The sequence below is a fragment of the Biomphalaria glabrata genome, chromosome 2, assembly GCF_947242115.1.
Source record: "Biomphalaria glabrata chromosome 2, xgBioGlab47.1, whole genome shotgun sequence".
NCBI classification, from domain to species: domain Eukaryota; kingdom Metazoa; phylum Mollusca; class Gastropoda; family Planorbidae; genus Biomphalaria; species Biomphalaria glabrata.
In genome coordinates this window covers 47,357,810-47,383,843 of record NC_074712.1, presented here as the reverse complement: position 1 = coordinate 47,383,843, position 26,034 = coordinate 47,357,810, and the positions used below count along the sequence as shown (strand labels likewise).

Genomic DNA, 26,034 nt, shown 5'->3' with positions numbered 1-26,034 from the left:
GGAAGAACATTAAAGATTTGGATTTAAATTAGGCTTGTGGCTGTGAATAAAATTGAACAATGATTTGGGTATTTTGAGTCAAGCTTCTCAGTACATTGGTCATTAACTATTGGACTAGTATGTGATAACAATCAATTTTAATGCACATTAAATTTATCCAACTAGGCTATATATTTATTATTGGATTATTATTGGATATTAATAAGTAAGTTTTGAATCCAATCACATAATTCTTAAATGAAAACCATCCACAAGAAATGCCATTTTCAAACTTTATTCATTGATATTTATTTTTTGAATAGTCAAGAATGTATTAAAGTTATTTTCTCTTTACTTTTTTCTCAGGAATCTATCTGTGTGTTGTTATGACTATGACATCTATTTCTGTACTGTGTGCTGTTCTTGTCACTAACCTACATAATAGGGGATCCAAGTTAAGACCAGCACCAAGATGGGTGGCTAGCTTGTTCATACGCTACTTGGCTCTGCCATTTAGGGTCAGCCAAGACGTTCAACTGTTGGCATCAACTATATTTCTGGTAATAGTAAATAATTTATTATCAAATTTTATAATAATTGTTTTATTCATAGGTAGTTTATATAAGATTAAATGCAATCCATCTAGTATTAAACATAGTTGACATTAACAGAGTTGCAGAGTATGAAGGCTTTTAGTGGACTTTCTTGGACCTCTACTCGACTTCCCTTCTAGATCACTCAACATGTCCTTGAATAGCTATTAGCAGTGTACCAGTAAATTCCTTAAACACTCTTTTATATCACTTTATAAATAAACACTGTCAGAATTTTCTTTACTTATTATTCATATAAGTCTCCTTTGGTTGACTGGATAGTTGGCAAAGTTGTGAAAATCTATTAGTGTTGATCTTTTACTGGCTACCCTAAAAAATTTTATTGCTTTTGGACCAGCTCTACAAGCATTTCAATACACCCAAAACATATGCACAAGTGCTTTTCATAGATTTCTCCTCGGCTTTCAATACCATACAGCCACATTTAATGATAAACAAACTGAGTAACTTAAATGTCAGCCCATATGTGCAAGCATGGGTTCTAAACTTTTTAACCAAACATCCTCAGTATGTTCAAGTCAACAACACCAAATCGTCAACTTGACTACTATATACGGGTGCTCCTCAAGGTTGTGTACTTTCTCCTGTACTGTATACTCTTTACACTAATGATATAAGAAGCATCTATGACTCAGTCCAACTCATTAAATTTGAGGATGATACTGCTATAGTCGGTCTTATTCCAGGAGACGAAACTCAGTATTGAAGCACCATAGAAGAGTTTACAAACTGGTGCACCGACAACTTTCTAGAACTGAATGTAACAAAAACTAAAGAACTTATAATAGATTTCAGAAAGAAAAAACAGATGATGCACGAACTCAGGATAAAGACTACATCGATACAACAAGTGAAGTCTTATAAATATCTAGGCATCATCATAGATAACAAGCTTTCATGGGAAGACCACATTGGAACTCTGTCAAAGAAAACAGCCCAGCAACTATTTTTCCTATACAAACTCAATAGCTTTAAACTAAACAAGAAGATCTTAGATAATTTTTATGGCACGACTATGAAAAATCTGCTAACATACGGAATAACCTGTTGCCAAGGCAACGCTTCATCTAAACCAGTGATGCCCAACTTTGTACAGTCTGCGGGCCATTTTAATTTTGGACACTCGTGTCGCAGGCCACATTAATAAAAAGATGAAAAAAAAATGAAATAAACTATTTTAAATAGCTTGTTACAAACCCGTGGCTCTAGTAGGCAACGCTACGTAGAAAATAACTCTCTGCATCGCTCGAAATTTCTCAAGCAGTGGTGTCTGGATTTGTAAGTCTATCAGTTTCAGTTGCAGATCTGTCGGGGCACTCATCAGAGTCAGTAAAAATAACATTTCGAAATCTGCTTCTCTGTCAAAACAAGCGTTGTCTCATTTAGTTTTGAATGGCTATTTGTACCTTGTCTTCCACTCGTTTTGCTATTGTCATGCAAGAAAGACTGACGGCTTTAACTGCATTTTCTATAGCATTTATTTCTTTCATCACTTCTCGCAAGCACTTTTTTGACACTTCATTTCTGAACTCTGATGCGAGCGGCTCTGTAGTTTGCCCTTACCACCAACTCATTTTCTTGTCTATTTTTGCTAAATATTTTCGCCAATGGCTCAAATCACTCAACTAGGCATAAATTAACAATTTTTTTCTCTGCGGCTCAAGCCAACAATGTCTGCTTATTTTTTAATGTTTTAGTTTACAATGTATTTTGTATGTTATGCTCTTAAAAAGCAGCCAAAAATTAAAAGCAGCCACATTTTCTGTACAAATCAAACATGTTGGATTTTTATAAAAAAAAAAAAAAGCAAAGATTTGTCATTTTAAAGTCTACTCGCATTTACACTAAAAGAAGATAAACCAAAAGGCATTAATGATGTCCTGTTTTACACACCCAAAATGTCAAGGGCACGGCCAGCTCAACAGCAGCCACATTGTCCAAGAATACAAATAACTGTCAACTATTGTCGCCGAAAAATAAACGTTATGTTCTTTAGAAAACTAATATGACTATTAAACTATATTAGATTCGAATGAAATCCATTCATCTCTAACGTAGGGAAAAATAAATTTTTCAATCTGTTTTTAATCTTTCAATTTTTATTTTCTACACTTTGTTCCCATGTTCGGTGGGCCGATGAAACCACGTCCGGCCCGCGGGCCGTAGTTTGGGCATCACTGATCTAAACTGTTGCGCCACCTAGAAAACATTATAAAGAGGGCATCAAAAATCACACACACAACATTACCATATTCGAATGAACTTTATGAATAGAAATGTCTAAGAAAAATCAGAAAAATCTTGGAAGACAACAGCCACCTGCTCCATCATAACTATGTCAAGTCTTCCAGAAGTGGGCAACTACTGTCAATCAAGACAAGAACAGAGCTGTACAAAAACTCACTCGTATCTTTCTCAGTTATACTATATCAACGCCAGCCGTTGATCAGGAAACATGAAAAGGACCAAGATGCCTGTGTGTAGTCGCTGAATGAACTCTTTATTTTGTGTCTGTTCTAATTATGTGTATGTTTCTGTTGTGTTGTCTTTATATGAGAAAAGAGTCCTTGTAATCACAACAAATTTCTGTATGGATTAATAAAGCAGTCTTAGTCTTAGTCTTAATCTCTCTGTCTTCATAGCTCTACTGTGAATGACTGTGGCCCAAATGACTCCACATTAAGTTCCCAAAGTCAAAACTGCCCAGAAATATTTGTGATAATAAAATTATTATATGCATTCACTTAAAAACAATAGACTATTGCATTAAATATTAAAGTTTGAATATATTTTTTTTTGCAGTCTGATTACTGCAAGTATTTCATTTTACATGACAGTAGGACTGCTAAAACGTCAGAGTATTGTGAACAAGAAACTACCATAGACCCACTGTCTGATGACAGCCATTTCACTGAAACACCATCACATCATGTCAACTCTCAGAACACACCATCACATCATCAAAGACAACTGTCCAAGGGCTGCAACTCACTGCAAACATATCCAAATTTTCAGCCACTTCAGGACATAGCGTCTGAAGATGATGAGGAAGAAGACTTGTCCAAGTCTAGAAGTGACTCCTCTCTCTTTCAAAGACTGCCCATGAACACTCTGAACAGCCGATACCAAAAGGTTGGTGAATGTGATGATGACCAAAGTTCAAGTAGTTGTGGACATTATGCAGGACAACAAGAAGAATGCCAAGAGGAATTACAAATAGAAGAAAATATCACCAGAGGACATTTGAAGTTGAGAGATAATGACATTTCAACACAGACTCCTTTACTCTCTGGAAACTTAGTCAATCACTGTTCAGTTAAATGCACAAACCCTCTGTCTGATACCAGGACACTCAACCAAATAGTCAACAGAGTTGCGCCATGCCCATCCCAGGAAACATTCTGTGAATGTGACACCCTTGAAGAGGACGTCTGGGTCATGAGAGATGATTTCATACCTGTAGCTGACAAACATTCAAACAATTCCTGCCAGTGTTCATATGAGGATGAAAGTGAGGGTGAGCCACTGCAGGCGTTGTTGGATAAAGCTCAGTCTTTTAGCTCAATAGACACTACTTCCTACAGTCCCACTGGCACCTATCAGAGACAACGTTTAAATTATCACAAAGCCAGAAGGTCATGGCCAACCCATGAGAACCCCAAATTGGTTCTTCGAAGGGCAAAAATAATGATTGCAGAGTGGTGCACCATTGCCAAGGTTGTGGACCGTTGCCTTTTTCTTTTTTCCCTTATAGCAACAATTTTTGCATATATCTTCCTGTTAGTTGTGATGCCAGAAGGCCAGAACATTAAATTAGACAACACATCATTTTATGACACATTTAATACTGGCAGCTATGATTGGAGCTAGTTGTTGTTTCATCATATGATCAATACTATTTCTAAATTGTGACATTTTCTTGCAATCACAACAAGGACTTTCTTGCACATGTACATACATTAAAACTATTTTTTTATTGGAAGAGATGCACATGAAATGTATGCAGAGATGTTATGCAATGAAAACTTAAATGACACAGTCTGAAAGCTACAACATCACACTCGGTGTATTATAAACTATGAGTAGTTAAAGTCATTATTTTTGTCTTCTGGAGTACATATTTTTTTTAGCTGTTTGACATTAATTACTCATTATTAAGACTTGCGCTGAAAGTTTTTTATTTATTTGATAGATTTTGTGTGCTACTTGATAGTGTATACTTGTGACACTCAAGAAGAACTTGGGGAAGTGTGTCAAGAGGCTAAGCATGCTAGAATTTGGTTTAGCTATGAAGGGGGCTCAATGTTCGATACCTGACTGGGGCAGAGTTGTGTTAACTGAGCGCCAAGAAGCAGCTTGGCTTACCTTTTCCCAGATACCTCTCCCCACTGGTTCACAAATAAGATTGGACCATAGCGCTCTGAGAATGCTATAAGCATGAAAGTAGAACTATATAAAAGCTGTACATTTCCTTGAGCAAGTCAACACTATATTTTTCTCATCTATCAATTTCTCTTTAAAATGTAAAGAATAAAGTAATCTCTATTAAGAATTTTTCCAGTCATCAATCAAAGCAAATCTTTGATTCTATGTTATGTACTAAAGTGTTGTTTTTTATTCAGATTAAATTTATTTTATTTCACATATAACAATATTACTGCAAAACTATAATTTGAATATCTTTAGAAATTTTTTTTTTTAAGAGGTTAAGAACATTGTTTTTTCTAAGGTCTTTTTCAGGGTCAGTAACTTAACAGAGTGCTGTATAGTTAAAGTCTTGTAAGATCATCTTAGAATTTACATATATTTCTATATACATGTAGTACATACATGCAGTCATTCATGATTATAAATAATTTCATTCTTCAGGAAAGAAAAAAAAGGTGTATTTTTTTATAAATAAAAATAGATTTATTTGACTCAGAAGTCAGGTGTCAACACACATCTAGTCCATCAATACATTTTTAGTAATACATCTTGGCACAATATATATATTCATTATTTGTAGTTGCTACAATTTCTCCATCCATAGTCATCAAATCAATTTTCTAATCTGTACACTCAAATCATGTTTTCAAGAATTGTAAATAAAATGATTAAAAAACAATTGGTTTCCTCCATGGTCATAAACTGTATCAACTATTATAGTATTTTCCTAAGTTGTAACATTTATGTTTACATTGCATAGTTTCTTGATTTCATAATTCTAACATAATTTACCATTACATTTATAATTAAAAGAATGTTGTTTAAATACAAACACATGAACTATAATCATTATACAATTGTAATCAACAATATGTTGAAAATAACATGAAAATCATTACGATTGCCTGACATGAAAATCAAGATGATTAACATCACTATAGAAAGTACCTTTTTTAAAAAAATGATTTTAATTAAAACATTTTAATAATTTAAAGTCAAATAATAACAAACATCATTAAAGAAAATACTTAGTGATGACTGAACAAATGCTAACTACTGTTAATTTAGTAATTAATAAAAAAATTTAGTTTCCTGAGAAGTCTTGAGTTAAATGAACACTCTTCAGATCAATATTATAGACTTATTTAGTCAGTAAATTACTAATGTAAAAGTCTTTAAAAATACACACATGAAATTAGTGTTAAAAAAGAAAGTTCAGCTGAGCAAAGATTATTGTTATCAACATTTTATTGAGACTGATTAATACTTTTTTAAATATAATTTTTTTTTTACAAAACAATGATCTATTATTATAAGTCCAAAATACTGACTGACTCATTCACTGATCAAGAAATCGTACAGATCTGCATGAAATTTCGTACACAGGTTCCTTTTACCTCCCAGTTGCTCTCTAAGAACCGGATTTGACATATTCGCTACCTGACAATCGATATACCCCAAAAAAACGCAAGCTTTCTATCAAACCTTTGCATTTTATTTTCAGCATTTCCCCAAAGGTTGCAGCCTACATATAAAGCACTTAACAAATATTATAAATTTCATATTTTCAAAGCATTTTTTTTGTCTTAATTTTACTTTTTTTTAATATGCCTTATGTAATTTCAGCTTCCTTTTAGATGTGGTCTAAATAAAAAACAAAACCATTCCTACTAGCATTAATAAGATGGATCTAGAGTTTAACACTTTCAAAAAAAAACAAAAAAACAACTAATCCTAATAGCATTAAAATGACAAATCTAGATCTATTGTCATTTTGCTACATTCAAAAGGGGTGAGATAAAATGATTACAATTAATAAAAACAAACGGATATTTCTTTTTATTTAGAAAACAAAATAACAAAGTAAATGTAGAAAGGGAACAGGAATGAGGAATTGATTTGGAGCCTTTGGAAAATGCATTTTTTTTCTCTTAGCCTGAAACTGATGGTATAAAGAAATGTATTCAGTGTCTAATACCATACATTGCTTGCATTAATATTAAAGGTTGGAAAAAAAAAGAAAAAGGACTAACTTTTTGTTTTTGGATGGGGGGTGGGGTGGGGGGCGGATAAGTGAATGTGTTACAAGAATTAATGGGCCCAAAATATGAGGTTGGTGTATGTGTCAGGGGGCACATTATGAAGCAGGTTTTTCCAAATCAAGCCAAAAGTCTGTCGTAGGTAAAAAAAAAGGGGGGGATTTCAGAGAGGGGGAAAAAGACAAAAAGGGTCCTCAAAGTTCATAGTATCAGATACACTAATTCACAGACTAAAAAAAGTATGTTAGGTTGATCATTAAAATGTGGCCCGTTTATTAAAAGTAAAAAAATAAACAATATAAAGTCTGGGAACAGTCGTAGCCAGTGTGTACTGCTAGTTAAGAATAAAATTTAAAAAAAAATAAATAAATAAAAGATAAAGGTAATAAGCTAATACTCTCACTCCAAAGAGTAAAAAGAATTTAACAAAAAAAAAAAAAAAGGTGTGCAGTCAATTCAATAAAAACGTTTTCCTTTTAAAAGTGACTTGAAAATAAATATTAAGTACTCTCCACACAATAATGAAAATACATCTCTAATCATTGTAACAAACTATATGAAATTGAAATAGGGCAAGATTATCAGTACAGGTGTTCTGACTATTTACAAAAACTTATTGACTTCAAACAGGATTACTCCAATATGTACATTTGAATACCTATTATTTAGTATTTTATAGTCCATCTTGTTGGCTGCTCACATGTTTTGTCCTTTTCATGACACAACCTATTAAAGGTTGTATCAGGATTGAAGCCCAAAATTTCACGTTCATCCTGGATTCGAAAAGAGAACGTTGACTCTCTAGTACCAATAAAATATCTGAAAAAAAAGAATGGAAAAAATGAGTTAAACCAATTTCATAATTCATTTCATTATTAAAATTATTAATAGTTGAATACAGTTAGAGTTTGTAGAAAATATAGACACTTTAATCTTATGATGAAAGCATCCCAAAGTGTATTTACTTTAGTTTGTTCAATATGTTCCTGGTCTCTGCATGTCAACACTGGGTAGAGTTTAGGACGTTCATTTTGTCTGATGACTTCTTTGAGTGAATTGAAGTATATTTTCATTGGGTTCATAAAAGTAAAAGTAAAGAAGCTCTTTCAGACCTTGCCATCTATGGGGCAGATGATATAAAGGTAATCTGTTTCTGTGGCCCAGGGTTAAAGAGGGTGACATGTGGTCAACCCAACGACCAAACACCTTAAATTTTCCCAACTAATTATAGGTACCCATTAGAGTTGGGTGGACTCAGGGGCAGCCAGAGAATCCCAAAATTCAAAATCCCAGTTGTTATCAATACCCAGCGTGCACTATGTATTATTGTTCATCTTCAATTGTAAAAGATGAGCTCTGTAAAGGAGACAATTTAGCCAGAGTAGATGATTGTTGACTAAAGGATGCTGAAGGTAAGCAGCTTGGTCAGAATGTTGGCCACAAGAACAACAACAACCATTGACAACATGAAACTCTTCAACCATTGAAAACATGAGACTTCTCTTCAATCATCAACAACATGAAACTACTCTTCAACCACTGACAACATGAAACTTCTCTTCAACCATTGACAACATGAAATTCTTCAACCAATGACAACATGAAATTACTCTTCCCATGAAACTTCTCTTCAACCATTGACAACATGAAACTTCTCTTCAACCATTGACAACATGAAACTACTCTTCAACCATTGACAACATGAAACTTCTCTTCAACCATTGACAACATGAAACTACTCTTCAACCATTGACAACATGAAACTTCTCTTCAACCATTGACAACATGAAACTTCTCTTCAACCATTGACAACATGAAACTTCTCTTCAACCATTGACAACATGAAACTTCTCTTCAACCATTGACAACATGAAACTTCTCTTCAACCATTGACAACATGAAACTTCTCTTCAACCATTGACAACATGAAACTTCTCTTCAACCATTGACAACATGAAACTTCTCTTCAACCATTGACAACATGAAACTTCTCTTCAACCATTGACAACATGAAACTTCTCTTCAACCATTGACAACATGAAACTACTCTTCCCATGAAACTACTCTTCAACCACTGACAACATGAAACTTCTCTTCAACCATTGACAACATGAGACTTCTCTTCAACCATTGACAACATGAAACTACTCTTCCCATGAAACTTCTCTTCAACCACTGACAACATGAAACTTCTCTTCAACCATTGACAACATGAAACTACTCTTCAACCATTGACAACATGAAACTACTCTTCAACCATTGACAACATGAAACTTCTCTTCAACCACTGACAACATGAAACTACTCTTCCCATGAAACTACTCTTCAACCATTGACAACATGAAACTTCTCTTCAACCATTGACAACATGAAACTTCTCTTCAACCATTGACAACATGAGACTTCTCTTCAACCATTGACAATATGAAACTTATCTTCAACCATTGACAATATGAAACTTATCTTCAACCATTGACAACATGAGACTTCTCTTCAATCATCAGCAACATGAAACTACTCTTCAACCATTGACAACATGAAACTTCTCTTCAACCACTGACAACATGAGACTTCTCTTCAATCATTGACAACATGAAATTTCTCTTCAACCATTGACAACATGAAATTCTTCAACCATTGACAACATGAAACTACTCTTCAACCACTGACAACATGAAATTTCTCTTCAACCATTGACAACATGAAACTACTCTTCAACCATTGACAACATGAAACTTCTCTTCAACCATTGACAACATGAAACTTCTCTTCAACCATTGACAACATGAAACTTCTCTTTAACCATTGACAACATGAAACTTCTCTTCAACCATTGACAACATGAAACTTCTCTTCAACCATTGACAACATGAAATTTCTCTTCAACCATTGACAACATGAAACTACTCTTCAACCATTGACAACATGAAACTTCTCTTCAACCATTGACAACATGAAACTTCTCTTCAACCATTGACAACATGAAACTTCTCTTCAACCATTGACAACATGAAACTCTTCAACCATTGACAACATGAAACTCCCATTGACAACATGAAATTACTCTTCCCATGAAACTACTCTTTGTAAAGAACTTTGGCTAGTTCTAAGTAGGGTGAAATATGATGCCCCAACTGTAAATCATTAAAAGTGTACAAGAATTATAGGTATGATACTAAATGTATAGAGCAGTCATTTTAAGTATAATGAATGCAGGTGGGTTTGTGTTTAACACCCACGGCTAAGGGTATGATTCTATATTTATATTCAACACAAAGGAGATGCCACAGTGGTCAATTCTCTGATATTACTTGTTTGTTATTGTAGATCACACTCAACAAAGAAGTAGAAACTTAGTATTGATTTACAGCATATATGGGTTACACATATAATATTAAATACACAATCATAATATACTAAAAAGTATTAAATGTCCCCAAATTAAATATTCAAAGGCATTTAGACTAGATTCAATAATGTATTATCTCAAGGTATCATCAAACAAAATATTTAATTCACACATGTAGAAGGAGTAGAATCTCCTTAGTCTAAACAAGTGGAGCTGGATAGGACACACCCTGCAAAAACCAGCTACCAATGTTGCAAGGCAGGCACTTAATTGGAATCTGCAAGGAAAGAGGAAAGTGGGCAGACCCAAGCAAACCTGGAAGAGGTCAGTCATCTGTGAAGCTGAGGGTACTGGAATGACATGGGAGCAGTTGAAGTCAGTCACTCTAATCACAATAACCAAAAACAACCATCAACACTCTGCTTAGACCAGGTCAGCTCTCTGACTGACCACTGGATACTCTTATCAACCCCCTTGAAAAACCCTAGATAACAGTTCACAACTACAACTAATAAAATAAACAAACACACACAAAATCTCACATCTTACACACCCCTGCTCTTGACACTCTTCAACCATTGACCACATGAAACTACTCTTATGCCATTGACCATATGAAACTAAACTATGACCACATGAAAATACTCTCCAACCTTTGACCATATGAAATTATTCTTCAACCATTGACCCTATAAAACTACTCTTCAATTATGACCACATGAAACTACCCTTCAACCATTGACCACATGAAACTAATCTTAGACCAATGATCACATGAAACTACACTTCAAGCACTGACCACATGAAACTACTCTTCAACCATAGACTACATAAAATACTTTTATATCTGTGACCACATGAAACTACTCTCAGATTATTGATCACATGAAAGAAATCTTAGATCATTGATCACATGAAACTACTCTTCAACCACTACTTTTAGACCACTGACCAAATAAACTACTCTTAGACCATTAACCATATAAAACTATTCTTCAGCCATTGACCATATGAAACTATTCAACCATTGACAACAAAAACAACTTTACACAACATGCAAGATGAGCATCCAGTCTGGAAAAAAACAACTCTGAAATAACTACTGCACTCTGCCTAAGGTTTAAGATTGGATATGATTGACTTATTACTAGTACAATTTTAATTCTGTCTAAAGTAAAAAAAAATGCTTTCTTTTTTTCCATTTTATGACAATAATGCAACATTGATTACCTTGCATGTGCACAGATCCACTGATCTATAATGGCAACTCCACCATCTTTTATCTTTTTTTTTATTTCCAATGTTGGCTCATAGCGGTAAACTGAGAAGTCTTTTAAGTTGCCCTTAAGCTCAGCAAATTCTAAGAAAAAAAAATTATTCATGATTTTAAAAGAAAATGAAAATAAGATCCATTGAAATCTTTCTTCTCAATACACTGCAATTTAAAAAGAATAAGTAATTTTTAAATACAAAAGAAAATTATCATAAATTAATATTACTTAGATTTTTTAAAAATTGGGTAGATATGCTTAATCTATTAGAAAAACATTTTCAAAATAAAAAGAAAATGAACTATTTTGTAATTAGCATTTTCAACACTAGCGCTATTTTCAAAATTTGTTATTAGTGACTTTTCCTTTGATGCACATTTTTCTCAAAAGTTTGCAAGTGCGCCTGACATCCAACTTTTCTAATAATCAAATGTGGTGTGGGAAAGAAAAAGAGACAAGAAATTACACCAGAACAAAAGGCTACAACAGATGTCTTTGACCAATTCTGTTTTTATGTGAACAAACATTGAGACTGAAAAAGAAAGGGGAAAAAAATACTGAAAAGTTTTTTGCAAAAATGTATCAAAAAATAAACGAAACCTTCAGAAGTTGCATCAGTTGCAACAAATATTTTCTGTAATTCCATCTTCTTGCACATTTTTTTTAGCTGTTTGGCTGCATGCTTGATTGATGGAACATCTTTTTCTCTCACTTTGGCAAAATCTGCTCGCCTTAAGTGAACTGCTAAATATGGCCCACCAATGGCATCACCGGGTTTTCTCTAGGGAAGAAAATGTTTTAAAATTAAAGTCATATGAATTGATATGCCAGTTTGAAATTTACCTATCATGAAAATAATTAATAGCCTTTAGGGTATACCGAAGAATCATGAATACAAAGAAAAAGACTAATCGAAAAGCAGATTGTGACTAAAAGTGGACAACTTTGGGTGCATGATGCCACAACACTCCATAAGGCAAGTGAAGAGTCAGAAGATGTTATATTCCTAGCCTCCCCTCACACTGTGAGGTTAAAACAGCATGGCAACATAACGGGGGAGGGAGGGGGGGGGGGGCTTGAGTACAACTCAAGCAAAGTATTCTGAGGGCAGCACGAGAATCTTCCACCAGAAACCCACTCCACAAAACTGGTACACAAAAGAGATTGAAGCATAGGCTAATTATAATTACAATTGAGAAAACGAAGAAGATAAAAACAGCAATTTGCAAGCCTACTTACTTTCATTTGAGTCCAGTCATCTTCTAGCATGGTCATGTCCTGCTCATCAGTAGAGTCCAATTGAAACATTCTAAAATCATCAGCTATCCTTCGTAACTCCTTAGAAAACCTCATACTCCTTCTCACCTAGAGAAATGTGTTGTTGTGTACAAAGAGAACATCATTTAGTCAACAAATACTAAGTCAAGATTGCTTATATCAAATAATTATCTAGTCTCATTCACATTCTCAAAAACAGATGAGTTAAAAACAAACAAGGGTTTTAACAGCAGAAATGTAGAATTAAATGTATGTAATTAGCTCTCATATACTTTTCATTAGTTTTGAACAAAGAATTAAACAAGAAAATCTATGAAATACAATGGAACAAAACTGTTTTTAAAATGCTTAATTTAGAATTTGAGCTATTGTAAAGAGACATCTCTCTTGTAAAATAAATTAAATTACCAATGGAACTTAGTAAAAAATAAAGGCTTAAGTTTGAGTGAAATCCAGTTGTCAATGTGATGTTTATATATAACCACATAGATTGTCATGTAGATGTATAACCACACAGACTGCATCAATGAGATGTGGATGTATAACTACACATTCTGATGCAAGGAATATGTATAGAAGCAAAAACAAAAAGAGGTTTAGTTCATTTTGTTAACTTACTTCCCAAAACTCAGAGTCTCCAAATCGGTCATGCAAAACAGTTTCTGCCCTATCCAACATCACTGACCTAAAATAAAAATCTTAAAGATGAAATGCCTTATTAGCATGGTCTAGACATATAACAGATACAATTAAAACTATGGAAAGTAAACATACACAATCTAGACATTTACATTGTTTTTTTTAATTTTTTAAAAATTTAATTACTTTCCTATTATATTTGAAAATATTAACCAATATACTGACAAAAAAAAAAGTTTTCAGTATTGACTTTTTTTTTTGTGCATTTAGGATAATTTACATATATTTCAAACTAAAAATTGTAAACTAAGGTTTTTACTTCTTTTTACATTTACATTTCTTAGTACACTTTGTTATATTTATGTGTTGATATTTTGTAAAGCCCAAAAAAGAACTCAAGTCTTAGACACCCATTTGTGACTTTAAACATACTGAGAACTGAGATAACACCATAACACCAGCTGAATTATTAATATTTAGTAGAAACTATCCATTGTCTCATTTTTTGTTTTGATTTATATTGATGACAAACCAACCTGGCAGTTGTATTGGTCATTAAAAAAGGTTTAAGAACTCCAGCATGGCCCATCACAGACATACATTCAAATTTTCTAGCTGCCACTTCATCACCATAACCATAAAACCAGCCATGCCATAATTTACTTTTGACATCCTGTACACCAGAAATTATTGTATAAATGTGTTAGAACAAAAAGAAGATATTAAAATAATAAAACTTGTACCTAAGTATCTATCTTTCACCTAAGTAATGTATTATCTCAATTACCTAAATCAGGATGATTACAAAAAGCTTTTATTAAATGAATCATGTCATCTATCAAGAATCTGAACTTACCAGATGGTAAGGTTTTTGTAAACAGGGTCTGATGTCCATTTTCTCCTCCCATTTATCCCAACCTTCTTCATAATGTTGAAGATAATAAACTTCATCAATTATCTGTTCTTGGCTGACTGCAGAAAATAAATTAAATTATCCAACAATCACATCAGTTAAAAAAAAAAAAAAAGATTTAATCTTCAAATTGTAAATGACAAAAAATTCTTAAAAGAAATTTCCTTTCTTCTTTGTTATTGTTCTAAAGTTGAGTTGAAGCTCCTGTCCATCCCCTGTCTGAACAAATGTTCTGTCTAGAATCCATGTAAATTTAATTTGTTACATCTCTATTACCAATGGCTCTTATCTAAAGATGCTTGTGTTCGAAGCAAAGCCGAAGGAAACTCCCTAATATTCTTTCTCTATGTCTGAAGAGATATGGTTGTTAGCACCTTCTTCCATCTTGCCAGTGAAATGGACTCAGTCCTTACACATCCCAATGTTGTTTTTTTTTGCTTTCCTGCCCCTTTGAGCTTATTGTATCCTCAAACGACTGTTTCCACCAAAGTACTACATTGAGGCTGAGAAGCATTGCCAAGGGAATTTCATTAAAATTGGTAAAAAAAAATATTAATTCAAACATTTTATGATTGATAAATTTAAAACAAAAATTAGATAAAAAGAAAAGGAATTTTTTTTTAGAATGTAAATCATTCTTAAAAGTCAAAGACTATTCATAATTATATACTTTTTTTATTTTGTCACAAACATTATACTTCTTATTACTTAAGCATATATTAATTCTATATATATTTAATTTGCTTAAAAAAATCATCAATAATTTATATTAATTATTTTTAAAAGATATTTATTCAAACCAACTTTTTAAAAATTCATCAAACTCCATCACCGGCACAAATCTTCTAAGACTGTGCAAATCAAAAAATGCTGACCAAGAAATTCTTTCTTGTGACCCTAAATCTCTTGACTTCCAGTGATAAAGTCTGCTCCATGGGGGAAGCACTAATATCCAAGGTGAATCCACATTTAAATTGCGTGCAAGAATAGCTATTCGCATGTAGACATCACGCCGGAGATTAAAGCCTTCGCCAGGATTAACATCATACAAAAGATACCTGAAAAAATATTTTACAAATTATAGTTTGCATCCCTAAGTGGAGTTTAACTTCTAGAGGGAAAAAAAAAACTTGATCTAAATGTATTTAAAAGAATTTATAAGATCAAGTTCCACCATAAACATAAAAAAAAAAGTAGTGTGCATTTTGATGATTATAATGATGGAACTAGTTCTTATAAAGTAATGTCAGTGGCGTAGCTAGGAACTTGCCATCATTTGGGGGCCTGGGGGCTTGACCTCTTTGTGTGCACCTGCATTTTGTGTAATATTTAATGTAAAAAAACAGTTTTCAAACACTCATTTTCAAATTCTCTCCCCCCCCCCCCACCCTAGCTACGCCACTGAGTAGTGTGGATGTATTGTAATTTTTAAATCTTATCATACTGTCTTAATAGATCTTATACTCTAATCTAGATTCTATTTGACCTCTACTTTTTTCCACTTACCTAGGAGCTTTTGCTTGATCAATAACAATTTTAAATTTAGATGCAGGCTCAAAATCGTTTAATTCACTTGCATAAGTAAGCTCAATGAGCTTAAGAACAAATAATATAATGAAAAAACCTGCTTTGGAATATGAATAGCAAGTCATAGTCATAGTGCCACGACGAAGATGATGGTCTGGAACTTTTACACATACACTTGACTAGATATAGATCTAGACCTGCTAGACCTATAAATCTATTAAAAGTAAATGGTATTAATGCATCTTATCTTATAAAAATACAGTATGACTATTACACTATTAGAGTCAACAGACCTTACTCGTTACTTCAAAAAAGAAGATAATTTAAATCATAAATGATTGATTAGACTTTCATTAGACTCTCACTCTACAGTACAGACTCAGACTGGACTGCAGCACTGGCACTGCAGTCTAGATCTAAGTCTTACGCGTGTTCGTAGGTCAATCTAGTCATGCATGTTAACCAATGACTTAAATTCTGCATATTGCCTAGAATCCTAGACCTTTATCTAGAACTCTAGATTTAGAGTCTAGCTCTAGATATAGACCTATAATCTATACTACTAGATCTAGAATATATTTATTGTTAATCCTTGCTATAGTTTCTATTGAAAATTATTCTAGCACACTAACTCTAGTTATAAACAGTTTAAAAATGAGTTTCTTTATATTTTTGGTCCTATAAAAATGTGTCCAACGAACAGTTCTATGTGGAATTATAGATCTAGGCCTATGTCTTGTTCCAATCTACAATTCAACTTTGCACCAATGCAATATCGATGGCTTAAGAATTTTTAAAACCATGGGAAATACAAAAAAATTAATCAAGATCCAGATGTATTCTAATATACCGAGAGAAGCATAGCCACAGGCCACGTTACAAATTTCAAATCAATAGTAAAAAGCTGTAGATCTATATAATCTTGATATGATGGAAATGTTACAAATGAAGTTATCTACCTTTTCTTCACGTTATCTTTAGCTTAGTAGGCTACTAGATCTAGTTAACATTTACAAATATTTACAACAAATAAAAATCGAAAAAGGAAAATATTTTTTTCCATATAATTTCAAATCTTTTAGTGTAAAAAATACAATTCATCCTTTATGAAGCTAATGCCCCCCCCCCCCCAAAAAAAAAGCGAAAGTAGGCTATAAATATTTTCAGAGCATATAAAATTATAACTATTGACCTTTAGATCCAGCATGGAATGGTTTGCCTGAACCAGCCAGGAAAACCAGTGACTTGGCAGAATAAGTCATTGGTTAATATGCATGACTAGATGCATGACGCGTAGGTCGTAATCATTTTTTTGAAGTAACGTCTGTATTATATAAGATAAGACAGTGGCGTAGCTAGGGTAGCCTAATATAGGCCTATACATGATCCCCAGTCCGGGTGCTTCTCATGATGCACCCCAAACCCCTCCACCCCCATAACAAATGAAATACAACACCGATAAGACGTTATCAAAGTAAAGTTCCCTTTCAGACCTTGTGATCTGTAGGACAGATGGAATAAAAGTAAAGTTCCCTTTCAGACCTTGTGATCTGTAGGACAGATGGAATAAAAGTAAAGTTCCCTTTCAGACCTTGTGATCTGTAGGACAGATGGAATAAAAGTAAAGTTCCCTTTCAGACCTTGTGATCTGTAGGACAGATGGAATAAAAGTAAAGTTCCCTTTCAGACCTTGTGATCTGTAGGACAGATGGAATAAAAGTAAAGTTCCCTTTCAGACCTTGTGATCTGTAGGACAGATGGAATAAAAGTAAAGTTCCCTTTCAGACCTTGTGATCTGTAGGACAGATGGAATAAAAGGTCACATCTGTTTCTGTAGCCCAAGCGCTTTACCACTCAGCCACCGCTCCTCCTATAAGATGTTAGTTGCATTTATTGTTAAAGTGTTACCTTTATTTTTACTGAGAAACTTTGACCTTAGTTTGATGCCCGCAACACCCGCCTCTGGATCCAGACTTAGAAGTCGCTGTGCAAAATGTTTCTGAAGGTCTAGGCTATTTATTTATTTAACTCTATAATGAATACATGCTTATATTATCTTATCATATCTTATCTACTATAGACGTTATTTCAAAAAAAGAAGATAATAACGTCCCACGCAACTCATGTGTCAATCTGGTCAAGCTTGTTCATCAATGACTTAAACTCTACTAATTCGTTGTTTTTCCTGGCTGATTCAGGCAACCCATTACATGCGTAATTGTGTTTAAGGTATAGAAAGTCTAGACCTCCATACCAAATGTAATTTTAGAAGAAAAGTTATCAAAAATTCAAACCAGAGTTTTCCCAGTGTGCCAGATGACACTGTGATTCTATTCCCAAAGATCGAGGCCAAAACTATCAAATTTCTAGGGAAAACGTTGGAGTTGTTTTCGAGACACGTGTCCACCAACCCAGGTTGTTGTTGGTTTTTTTTTTTTGTTTTGAAGAATTTGCAAGCTGAGAAGAGGCAATTTAAAAAATACTTTAAAAAATATATTTAAAAAAAACAACTAATATTATGTGTAAATGTATCAATTAGTTTAGATCAATAATGTGATTAAATTTGTAATAGATCTAGACTAACAATAATAAATATGTGCTATTTAATGCTTTTAGCTTTCTCAGTGCGCTTTGATCCTATTAAAGTCTGGACATAATGGGAAAGGCTAGTTCCCAGTCATTTCATCCCCGGTCACTTTATCCCGATCATTTCATCCCCAGTCATTTCTTGTTTGGTCTCTTCATCCCCGGTAATTTCATCCCCTGGTCATTTAAACTCCTGGTCAATTCATTCCCTGGTCATTTCATCCTCTAATCCATCAAATAAAACTATAAAAAAAAGTTCGAAATTAAAAATATTTCATATTTATGTTTATTGACATGACAAAAAGAGTGACATATTAAATAAGAATATAAGTTAAATCCCATTAAAAATAATAAATAATAATAATAAATTAACATCTGTAGATATAGAGCTAATGTAAAAATTGTTTTAGCGTGTTAATTGAAATCAATTAGATAGGTTATTGATAGCAGGTACAGAAGACGATCCATTGAATCGTATTGCTGTACATCATTTGTAATTTCTTGGCCAGTGTTGCTTATTTGTTGAAGGCAGGCAGCATTTATAATAAAAAGTTATTTGAGGGTTTGAAATGCCTCACGCTCATATTCAAGAAAGAACGATTGAGAAATAAAGATAAAGTGGAAGATGGCCGTCAGGAATTCTCAGCGGCATGACTATAAGTTGTCTCATCGTTTTCATCTCGCAAGAGATCCCCCACTACTTCCATCACACCTTGGCCTTATCTTGCAAGAGATTCCCCACTACTTCCATCACAACTTGGGCCTTATCTTGCAAGAGATTCCCCACTACTTCCATCACACCTTTGGCCCTTATCTTGCAAGAGATTCCCCACTACCTTGGGCCCTTATCTTGCAAGAGATTCCCCACTACTTCCATCACAACTTGGGCCTTATCTTGCAAGAGATTCCCCATTACTTCCATCACACCTTGGGCCTTATCTAGCAAGAGATTCCCCACTAATTCCATCACACCTTGGGCCTTTGATCATTTCGTCATACAATAGCGCAGGACAATAGTACATCACTACTTCAAATAGGAACAATATAATAAATACAAATATATTATTTTTAATTTATAATGCACACTGTATATATTAAAAATTAATTACATGATTGGTTCAAAAAGATTGATGCAGTTTCACTCAATAGGAACTTTTTTTTTAAAAGTTTGTTTTATATTTTCCTAGTTTATCACAACTACTTAAAAAATATAATAAAAAAAAAACTGGTAGGTTACCAGGTCATCATGGAGCTATAAATCTTATAAATCTTATCAATTTTGAAACATTCAAGAAATTATCATTAAAATACGCCAAGTTTAATTTGGCTGAAAACAATAGATGGCAGGGGGAGGGCAACTCTTGACAACTGAGATTACTAAACCAGTCTCACAGACATATTTGTCTTGTTTCTACATCTATTTATCAGACATTGAAATCCTACAGTTGTCACAAATGAATAGTAACCACGTCACAGCGAAAAGACCCCAATTCAATGGGTGGGACAAGTAGTCCGTATGACAGAAAATCGTCTTCCCATAAACGACTTTTTTACGAGGACACCCTTGAGGAGTGTGATATTGACATTCACGGCTGGAAACACAAGCTCTCGATCGCTCCTAATGGTGTGAAGCTGTAAGTGTTGGAGTCTCAAGAGACGACGCAAGGAGAGCGGCCAGCATGAAAGACAGGCTTATCTGCACTATACCCAACTTACCCAAGCCATGTATGTGGCCAGATTTTGAAGCGAGGATTGGACTGTATAGCTATCTTCAAGTTTATAGTAAACGAGAGATGTGCTATATAAATCTATTTAATAATAATAATAATTAATAATTATCATTAATAATAATAAAATAATAATAATAAAAACAACGAAAAAAATGGGAACCTTGGCTTGGAGATAAAGCGTTTTTGGAAATTATCTAAAACAACAATATACCCCATTGTTATATCAACCGAGGGGATAATAACTACTGACCTCACCTTTAAGGCCCTTGGCACTCTTAAGAACATTCTCGTTGCCTGTCAGAGGGCTGTACTTGTTGCAGACCTGCCACATCACCAGAAAATTCCTCGGTGGAAACTGATAAAGGGACTACGATAAATTTTGTTTCCCTTTAACGATACTCGACCCGGGCTGCGCTAGAGAATGAATACTTATTCTTTTTAACATAATGATAATAATAATCTTTATTATCCATATGGAAATTTGTTTTACAATGTGTGAATTTCACCAAACAAAACATTCGAACTATAGACAAAGATGTAAACGTACCCACCAGAGGGTGGCATTGTATTGGATGGTTGGATTGTCAGGGCAACAAAGGAGTTTTTGTGTCAGAACGATTTTAATAAAGCTTGATCATGAGCACTATGAGTGTTCACATTTTCTTAAAAACCGTCAGAACAGCACTGTTTTAGACAATGTATAGCACTATTTAATATTGATCATCTAGAACTCTAAAAGGAGAACTGCAGTAGTTTAGTTATAATAGAATAATTGGCAACTTCATTAGCATGAGGACTGTGAGGAAATTTGCAGAAAATTCATAGCAATGGACGATTCTCGAAGAAGGCAGATTTCAAATAAAGTTTATTGATGATCACAAAATACATTGCAGTAAATAATCTTCTAAGTTCATCCGCGTATTGGTGGTATTTTATTTTATTTTTTTTGGATAAAAAGCTGTTTTTAGAGTCCCTGAAAAGTATAAAAGCCGCTGTAAGTTTTGAGTAGTCTGTCCGTCACTACATCCGTCCCGTTTAGATATCAAAAACTAAAAAAAGATTGAAAAAAAAGATTTAATGATTTTATCAAGTTTGCAAAGTTCTGGTGCAACGGCTACTTATTATCTTCTGCAAACGAATATTTTTGTTTATAAAATTAAATATGTAAGTCTTTGTATCAGAACCCCCTCCCCTCCCCTCCGACCACCACCACCACCACCGATGAACAAAATCGCTAAAAATAGCGTTCTATGAAAAATGATTATTTTTAGAACATCACCTTCTCCTGTTCTATCTTTTCCCTCTCTAGACTAATCGTTACAGAAAATGGTTGTTATGTGATTCATTTGTTAATACCATAATTCAACCATATCAAATAACTGTTTATGTAACACAATAGTAGACTACATTGTTCTTTCTATGTTATTGAGCTTGTAATGTCTGGCAGTTTATATTTTTCACTATTCCACGGCCACACTGTAGGATCGAATATATCAGATCTTAGTACGGTTTCAATAGCTCCTTCATCTCCAGGATCAGTTTCAAAACGTTGAAGACATTTCTCCATCTTGGCCAGCCACTCATGCAGATGTTTGTTTCTAATGTCAGCATTGTTTACTTTTAAGGCATCCAGCACGTCACTTCCGGTAATCGCCTTCGCTGATCCCGGCAAAGAGCCTCTGGTGTCCAACAGCTTTCGCATCAAGAGTGGGTAGTGAGATGCGTAAAACTGAATGGCCCTCAACTGGTCGCCCTGGAAAGAAAAGGGTTTCATTTCTTTCCCTTTCAGAATAACCCGGAAGACATCCCCATCTTCAGAGGCAGGTGTGGACGCAGTAAGTCTAGGTCGCCGAAGAAATGGCAAACCTAAATAGTTTTGAGGAAACTTTTTGCTACCTGTCTTGGTATTCTCATCTTCCTGCGCGTGGCCTGATTCCTTTGGGATACTTGAAACCTGATTATAAGTTGTGAAGACTGAATGAGAACCGTCCCTCGCTTCAGTGTTGAGCTGAGGTAGACTTCGAGTAAATTCTTGCCATTCTCGGAATCGCAGATCGGCGATTTGACGGACAAGTCTTGGCGTCGTGGAGGACGATTTTCCATTAAAAACTGTGGATTTGTTTCCTTTGCATACATCAACAAATTTATGACCTTTGTGAACAGTTGAAGATTTTAGAAGATTTTGGTCTTTTGTTGACAAGGGCTGGGAATCTGTTGGTAATAAAAATAAATTGTATTTAAAAGTACAGGCATGCACATTCTCCATAACAAAATGAAATATTATTAAAAATTAATATTAGCCTTTATTTGAAAATGTCAAAATTTTAAAAAATCATTGCTTACACGCAAACACAAGCATAAATGTATGTGTCCATGACTTTATAAAAAAAATAGGAAAATCATATCCCAAATAGATAAACAATTTCAATCATTTTTACATGGGAAATTTTATAACTGACTTTTGAACGTTTCTCTATAATATTCTTTAAATGTCGAGGAGTTTATGTAGGCTATTTTTGCAACTGGAATAAAAAAAATAATAATGATTTAAATCCACTTTTATTTTTACTATAAAATCTACTTCGGAAATATTTAGTAAATAGTTGTACATGTCAAAGGAAAAATATATGAAAGTAAATTTAGCCTAATAGGCCTACTACTTTCTTTTTGAATTATTTGATTATTGTTTATCTTTCTAAGATAGTGTTTAAGATATCAATTATATATTTTTATACAATCACTAACCTAATTTCCAAACACCACTTAGTTGTCGTTTTGGCTTGGCCTTGTGTTTTGCGTTCATTTGTCAGGCTTGAAAAATAAGTGATACATATATATATATATATATATATATATATATAGAGAGAGAGAGAGAGAGAGAGAGAGAGAGAGAGAGAGAGAGACAGACAGACAGACAGACAGACAGACAGACAGATATATATAGAGAGATAGACAGAGAGAGAGAGAGAGACAGAGGTGTTGACCTAGAAATATTTTTTTCTTTTAAAGGTACATGTAACGGTTTCAAGTAAATTTTCTACACCATGTCCTGTTGTCACAGATAAATAAATAACATACTGTAGACATTAATTAATAATAACAATAATAATAACAGTGACTTTGTGTTTATACCATAGACTTACATACAAATCTAGATTGGAAACCGGAAACAGATTCTTATCCGCGATTGATCGATTCACTGACGTATATACATATTTTTTTATGTACGTAACTCTTTTTCAAGCAGTAATGATCTTTAGTTTTCAAAGTTTATAAGTAATGCAAAATCATTTCTCGGATTTTCTTTAGAATGGGCTAATAATCACATAACTATATATTACGCAAATCTATAATATATAAAGCCATTTCCTTTTAGTTTCCATGGATATGACAACATACGACTCGTAGGTCGCCGTTTCAACTATCCTAAATCTAAATCACTATTATATTGTACATTTAAATAATAAGATATAGTATCTATTTGGAAATAGCCTAATTATGGGACGTGTGAGCTCCCATTTTCGATGTCCAATTACTCAGACTAAACTTTACAAAGACAGAGGGATTACTTTCTTTAGGCCAGTCTCAATTTTTTTCAAATGTTTTTTAAAAAGTATTTCATAAATAGATCTAATACAGGGGTTCTCAACATGTGGGTCGAATGACAAATTGCCAGGGGTCGTCTACGACCCCAGGAAATTTGGATTTTTGTCTATTCATCATTTTCCAGCTTGTTAGTGATTAAGTCCAAATTCAGAAGCAGATTTGATGCAGAATGTGACATTCGTTGTTCTACTAGATTCCTGATCTGATTGAAAAGAAACAAGCTCAACATTCGCACTATCATTGGCGTGTTTGAAAATACTGTCGAAAGACTATTTCTGTATCAAAGATTGTTGTCCATCCTTTGCCATATTTGTCAAACTGTCACTTAAGTATGTATATTGTGAATACGCAATAGAAAAGTAGATAAATGCAAGTCTGAAAAATAAATTTTTTTTAAATTTAATTATGAGCACACAAATGTACGGCTGAGGGTCGCCGCCAAATTAGAAATTATATTAGGGGGTCGCGGAACAAACAAGGTTGAGAACCGCTGGTCTAGGAATAACATGTCAGAAAGCAGTTGTCATTAAAAAAAACATACATCACCCAGATCTTACAACATAAAGACAAACGATGGAAAAACCTAGAGACGAAATCAACGCATTTTGAACAAGAGTTTCGATGAAGACACCTCTGGGTACTATGATACGGATGACGACAATGAACAGCAAACTGATGGAACAAACGAAACAGACAGTTATAGACCAACGTCTAGAGAACTTGTTGTGCCAGTCAAGACAACCAGAAATGGTCGAGTTGTATAAGTTCCTTGTAGATATCAGTCTTAAGTCTTAAGAACTTTAAAAAGGAAGGGTGTGATAACAACTTTAAAAGGACGGATGTGCTAATATGTTTATATTGCGTCATTGTTTGTTGTGAATGTTTTGTGAGAAAGTAATTTACAGGAAGTGAGGCAATAAAAAAGATAGTCTTCTATGTCTACTTGTATAAACACAAAGTTTCTGTTATTATTATTGTTATTCTTAATTAATGTCTACATTATATTATTTATTTATCTGTGACAGAACAGCGGGTGCTTTTAACAGCACGTGACATCCAGGACTTAAAACCAGGACCTTTGAAATTCCTTTATTCCTCAAGTATTCGTTTACATTTTCTTTTTTTTACATTGCTTGTCTAAAAATCAGGATAATCAAAGTTTGGAAAAAAAATTACTAACCTTTTTTTTAGGTGCCTCTCTTCTAAATCTGTGCACACAATTTCATAATGTCACCAAATGTGTTAAAACCAAGCAATTATACATAACATGTAGATCTCTCTTCTAATCAATAATTGCAATTATGCTCCAAGACCCCATAGGATCGTAGGACGTCACCTCTATTAAGCTCTGGGGCATTCTATGTGGAAGAAACAAAGCGAAGCGGGAGTCAAAATAAAACAGATTCTTTTAACGCTAATTAAAGAAATGGATCGATAACTACGAAGGTTGTTGCATGCCTAAAGTTGGCAACAATGGTTCTGTGTAGACACCCAGTAACCAGAAAAGTAATTAAAGATTCCGTTGAAGCGCTAATCAATAGTGTAGTGTCATTTGGGGGTGGGGTCTGGCTTCAATAGATAGTCTGTTTACATTGATTACAGTTTAAATAACTCAATCGTACGAGCTTAGTGGTTGTTTGTTTTTGTAAGTTTATGCAAGTAAAGGGTTGCTTTTTTTTCCGGAAAGAAAACAGTTATCAGACTTAATATAATGAGATAGGAGTGTCACTTCATTATCATCAATCAATCGTTTACAAGTTTACACACACACACACACACACATACATACATACATACATACACCATAAATACATACATTTAAAAATTAAGTGGAGGTAGGCCTACTACTTTCTAACTCTGCGACCAAAACTAACTTGTTAACGATGGTATCATGTGGCCAGCACAACGACCAACCGCCTTTATTTCTCCAACGTATGATAAGTTCACATTGAAATGGAGTAGACTTCGAGGTGCTCTAAAAATTAAGAAATTCAAAATTTTAGTTTTTATCGGGATTCGGAAACCAAACAGTATCTTTGGGCCTAATGTTCATCATGTTATATCTATTTTTATAG

General features: G+C 33.8%; 3 protein-coding genes across 9 annotated transcripts in view; 1 reads left to right on the top strand and 2 right to left on the bottom strand.

The window, feature by feature from the left end:
- LOC106066011 (acetylcholine receptor subunit alpha-L1-like) overlaps positions 1-7,171 on the top strand; it is a 54,836-nt gene extending 47,665 nt beyond the window's left edge. For both annotated transcript variants that reach the window (XM_056020950.1, XM_056020951.1), the window contains exons 9-10: positions 346-539; positions 3,396-7,171. In XM_056020950.1, coding sequence (XP_055876925.1) covers positions 346-539; positions 3,396-4,463 — 1,262 coding nt within the window. In that variant the 3' untranslated portion in view covers positions 4,464-7,171. The remainder of the gene's footprint in view (positions 1-345; positions 540-3,395) is intronic.
- Positions 6,783-16,952, bottom strand: LOC106066012 (GDP-fucose protein O-fucosyltransferase 2-like). Of its 5 annotated transcripts, none has more exons than XM_056020957.1 (10): positions 16,888-16,952; positions 16,017-16,251; positions 15,315-15,568; positions 14,454-14,569; positions 14,134-14,270; positions 13,577-13,643; positions 12,920-13,045; positions 12,281-12,461; positions 11,640-11,769; positions 6,783-7,879 (listed from the first exon to the last, which is right to left on the bottom strand). In XM_056020957.1, the coding sequence occupies exons 2-10, from the start codon at positions 16,166-16,168 to the stop codon at positions 7,726-7,728; spliced, it is 1,317 nt and encodes a 438-aa protein (XP_055876932.1). In that variant the 5' UTR covers positions 16,169-16,251; positions 16,888-16,952; the 3' UTR covers positions 6,783-7,725. The 5 variants fall into 5 exon arrangements, with proteins under 5 accessions (XP_055876932.1, XP_055876927.1, XP_055876928.1 ...); XM_056020952.1 differs by lacking the exon at positions 16,888-16,952 and adding an exon at positions 16,331-16,824; XM_056020953.1 differs by lacking the exon at positions 16,888-16,952 and adding an exon at positions 16,336-16,824.
- Positions 16,953-21,283: 4,331 nt separating this feature from the next.
- LOC106066026 (uncharacterized) lies at positions 21,284-25,365 on the bottom strand. 2 transcript variants are annotated; one of them, XM_013224998.2, is made up of 3 exons: positions 25,140-25,365; positions 23,099-23,164; positions 21,284-22,564 (listed from the first exon to the last, which is right to left on the bottom strand). In XM_013224998.2, exons 2-3 carry the CDS (start codon positions 23,154-23,156, stop codon positions 21,771-21,773), a joined length of 852 nt encoding a protein of 283 aa, XP_013080452.2. In that variant the 5' UTR covers positions 23,157-23,164; positions 25,140-25,365; the 3' UTR covers positions 21,284-21,770. The 2 variants fall into 2 exon arrangements, with proteins under 2 accessions (XP_013080452.2, XP_055876924.1); XM_056020949.1 differs by having other exon boundaries at positions 23,099-23,167; positions 25,144-25,360.
- Positions 25,366-26,034: the final 669 nt, after the last annotated feature.

Excerpts from the sequence above, each read along its gene's own strand:
- LOC106066012 (XM_056020957.1), bottom strand. The coding sequence starts at position 16,168 with ATGACTATGACTTGCTATTCATATTCCAAAGCAGGTTTTTTCATTATA. Across the intron at positions 15,569-16,016 it reads GATCAAGCAAAAGCTCCTAG|GTATCTTTTGTATGATGTTA; the intron begins GTAAGTGGAAAA and ends ATATTTTTTCAG. Across the intron at positions 11,770-12,280 it reads AACTGATGCAACTTCTGAAG|AATTTGCTGAGCTTAAGGGC; the intron begins GTTTCGTTTATT and ends TTTTTTTCTTAG.
- LOC106066026 (XM_013224998.2), bottom strand. The coding sequence starts at position 23,156 with ATGAACGCAAAACACAAGGCCAAGCCAAAACGACAACTAAGTGGTGTT. Across the intron at positions 22,565-23,098 it reads AAGTGGTGTTTGGAAATTAG|ATTCCCAGCCCTTGTCAACA; the intron begins GTTAGTGATTGT and ends TATTACCAACAG.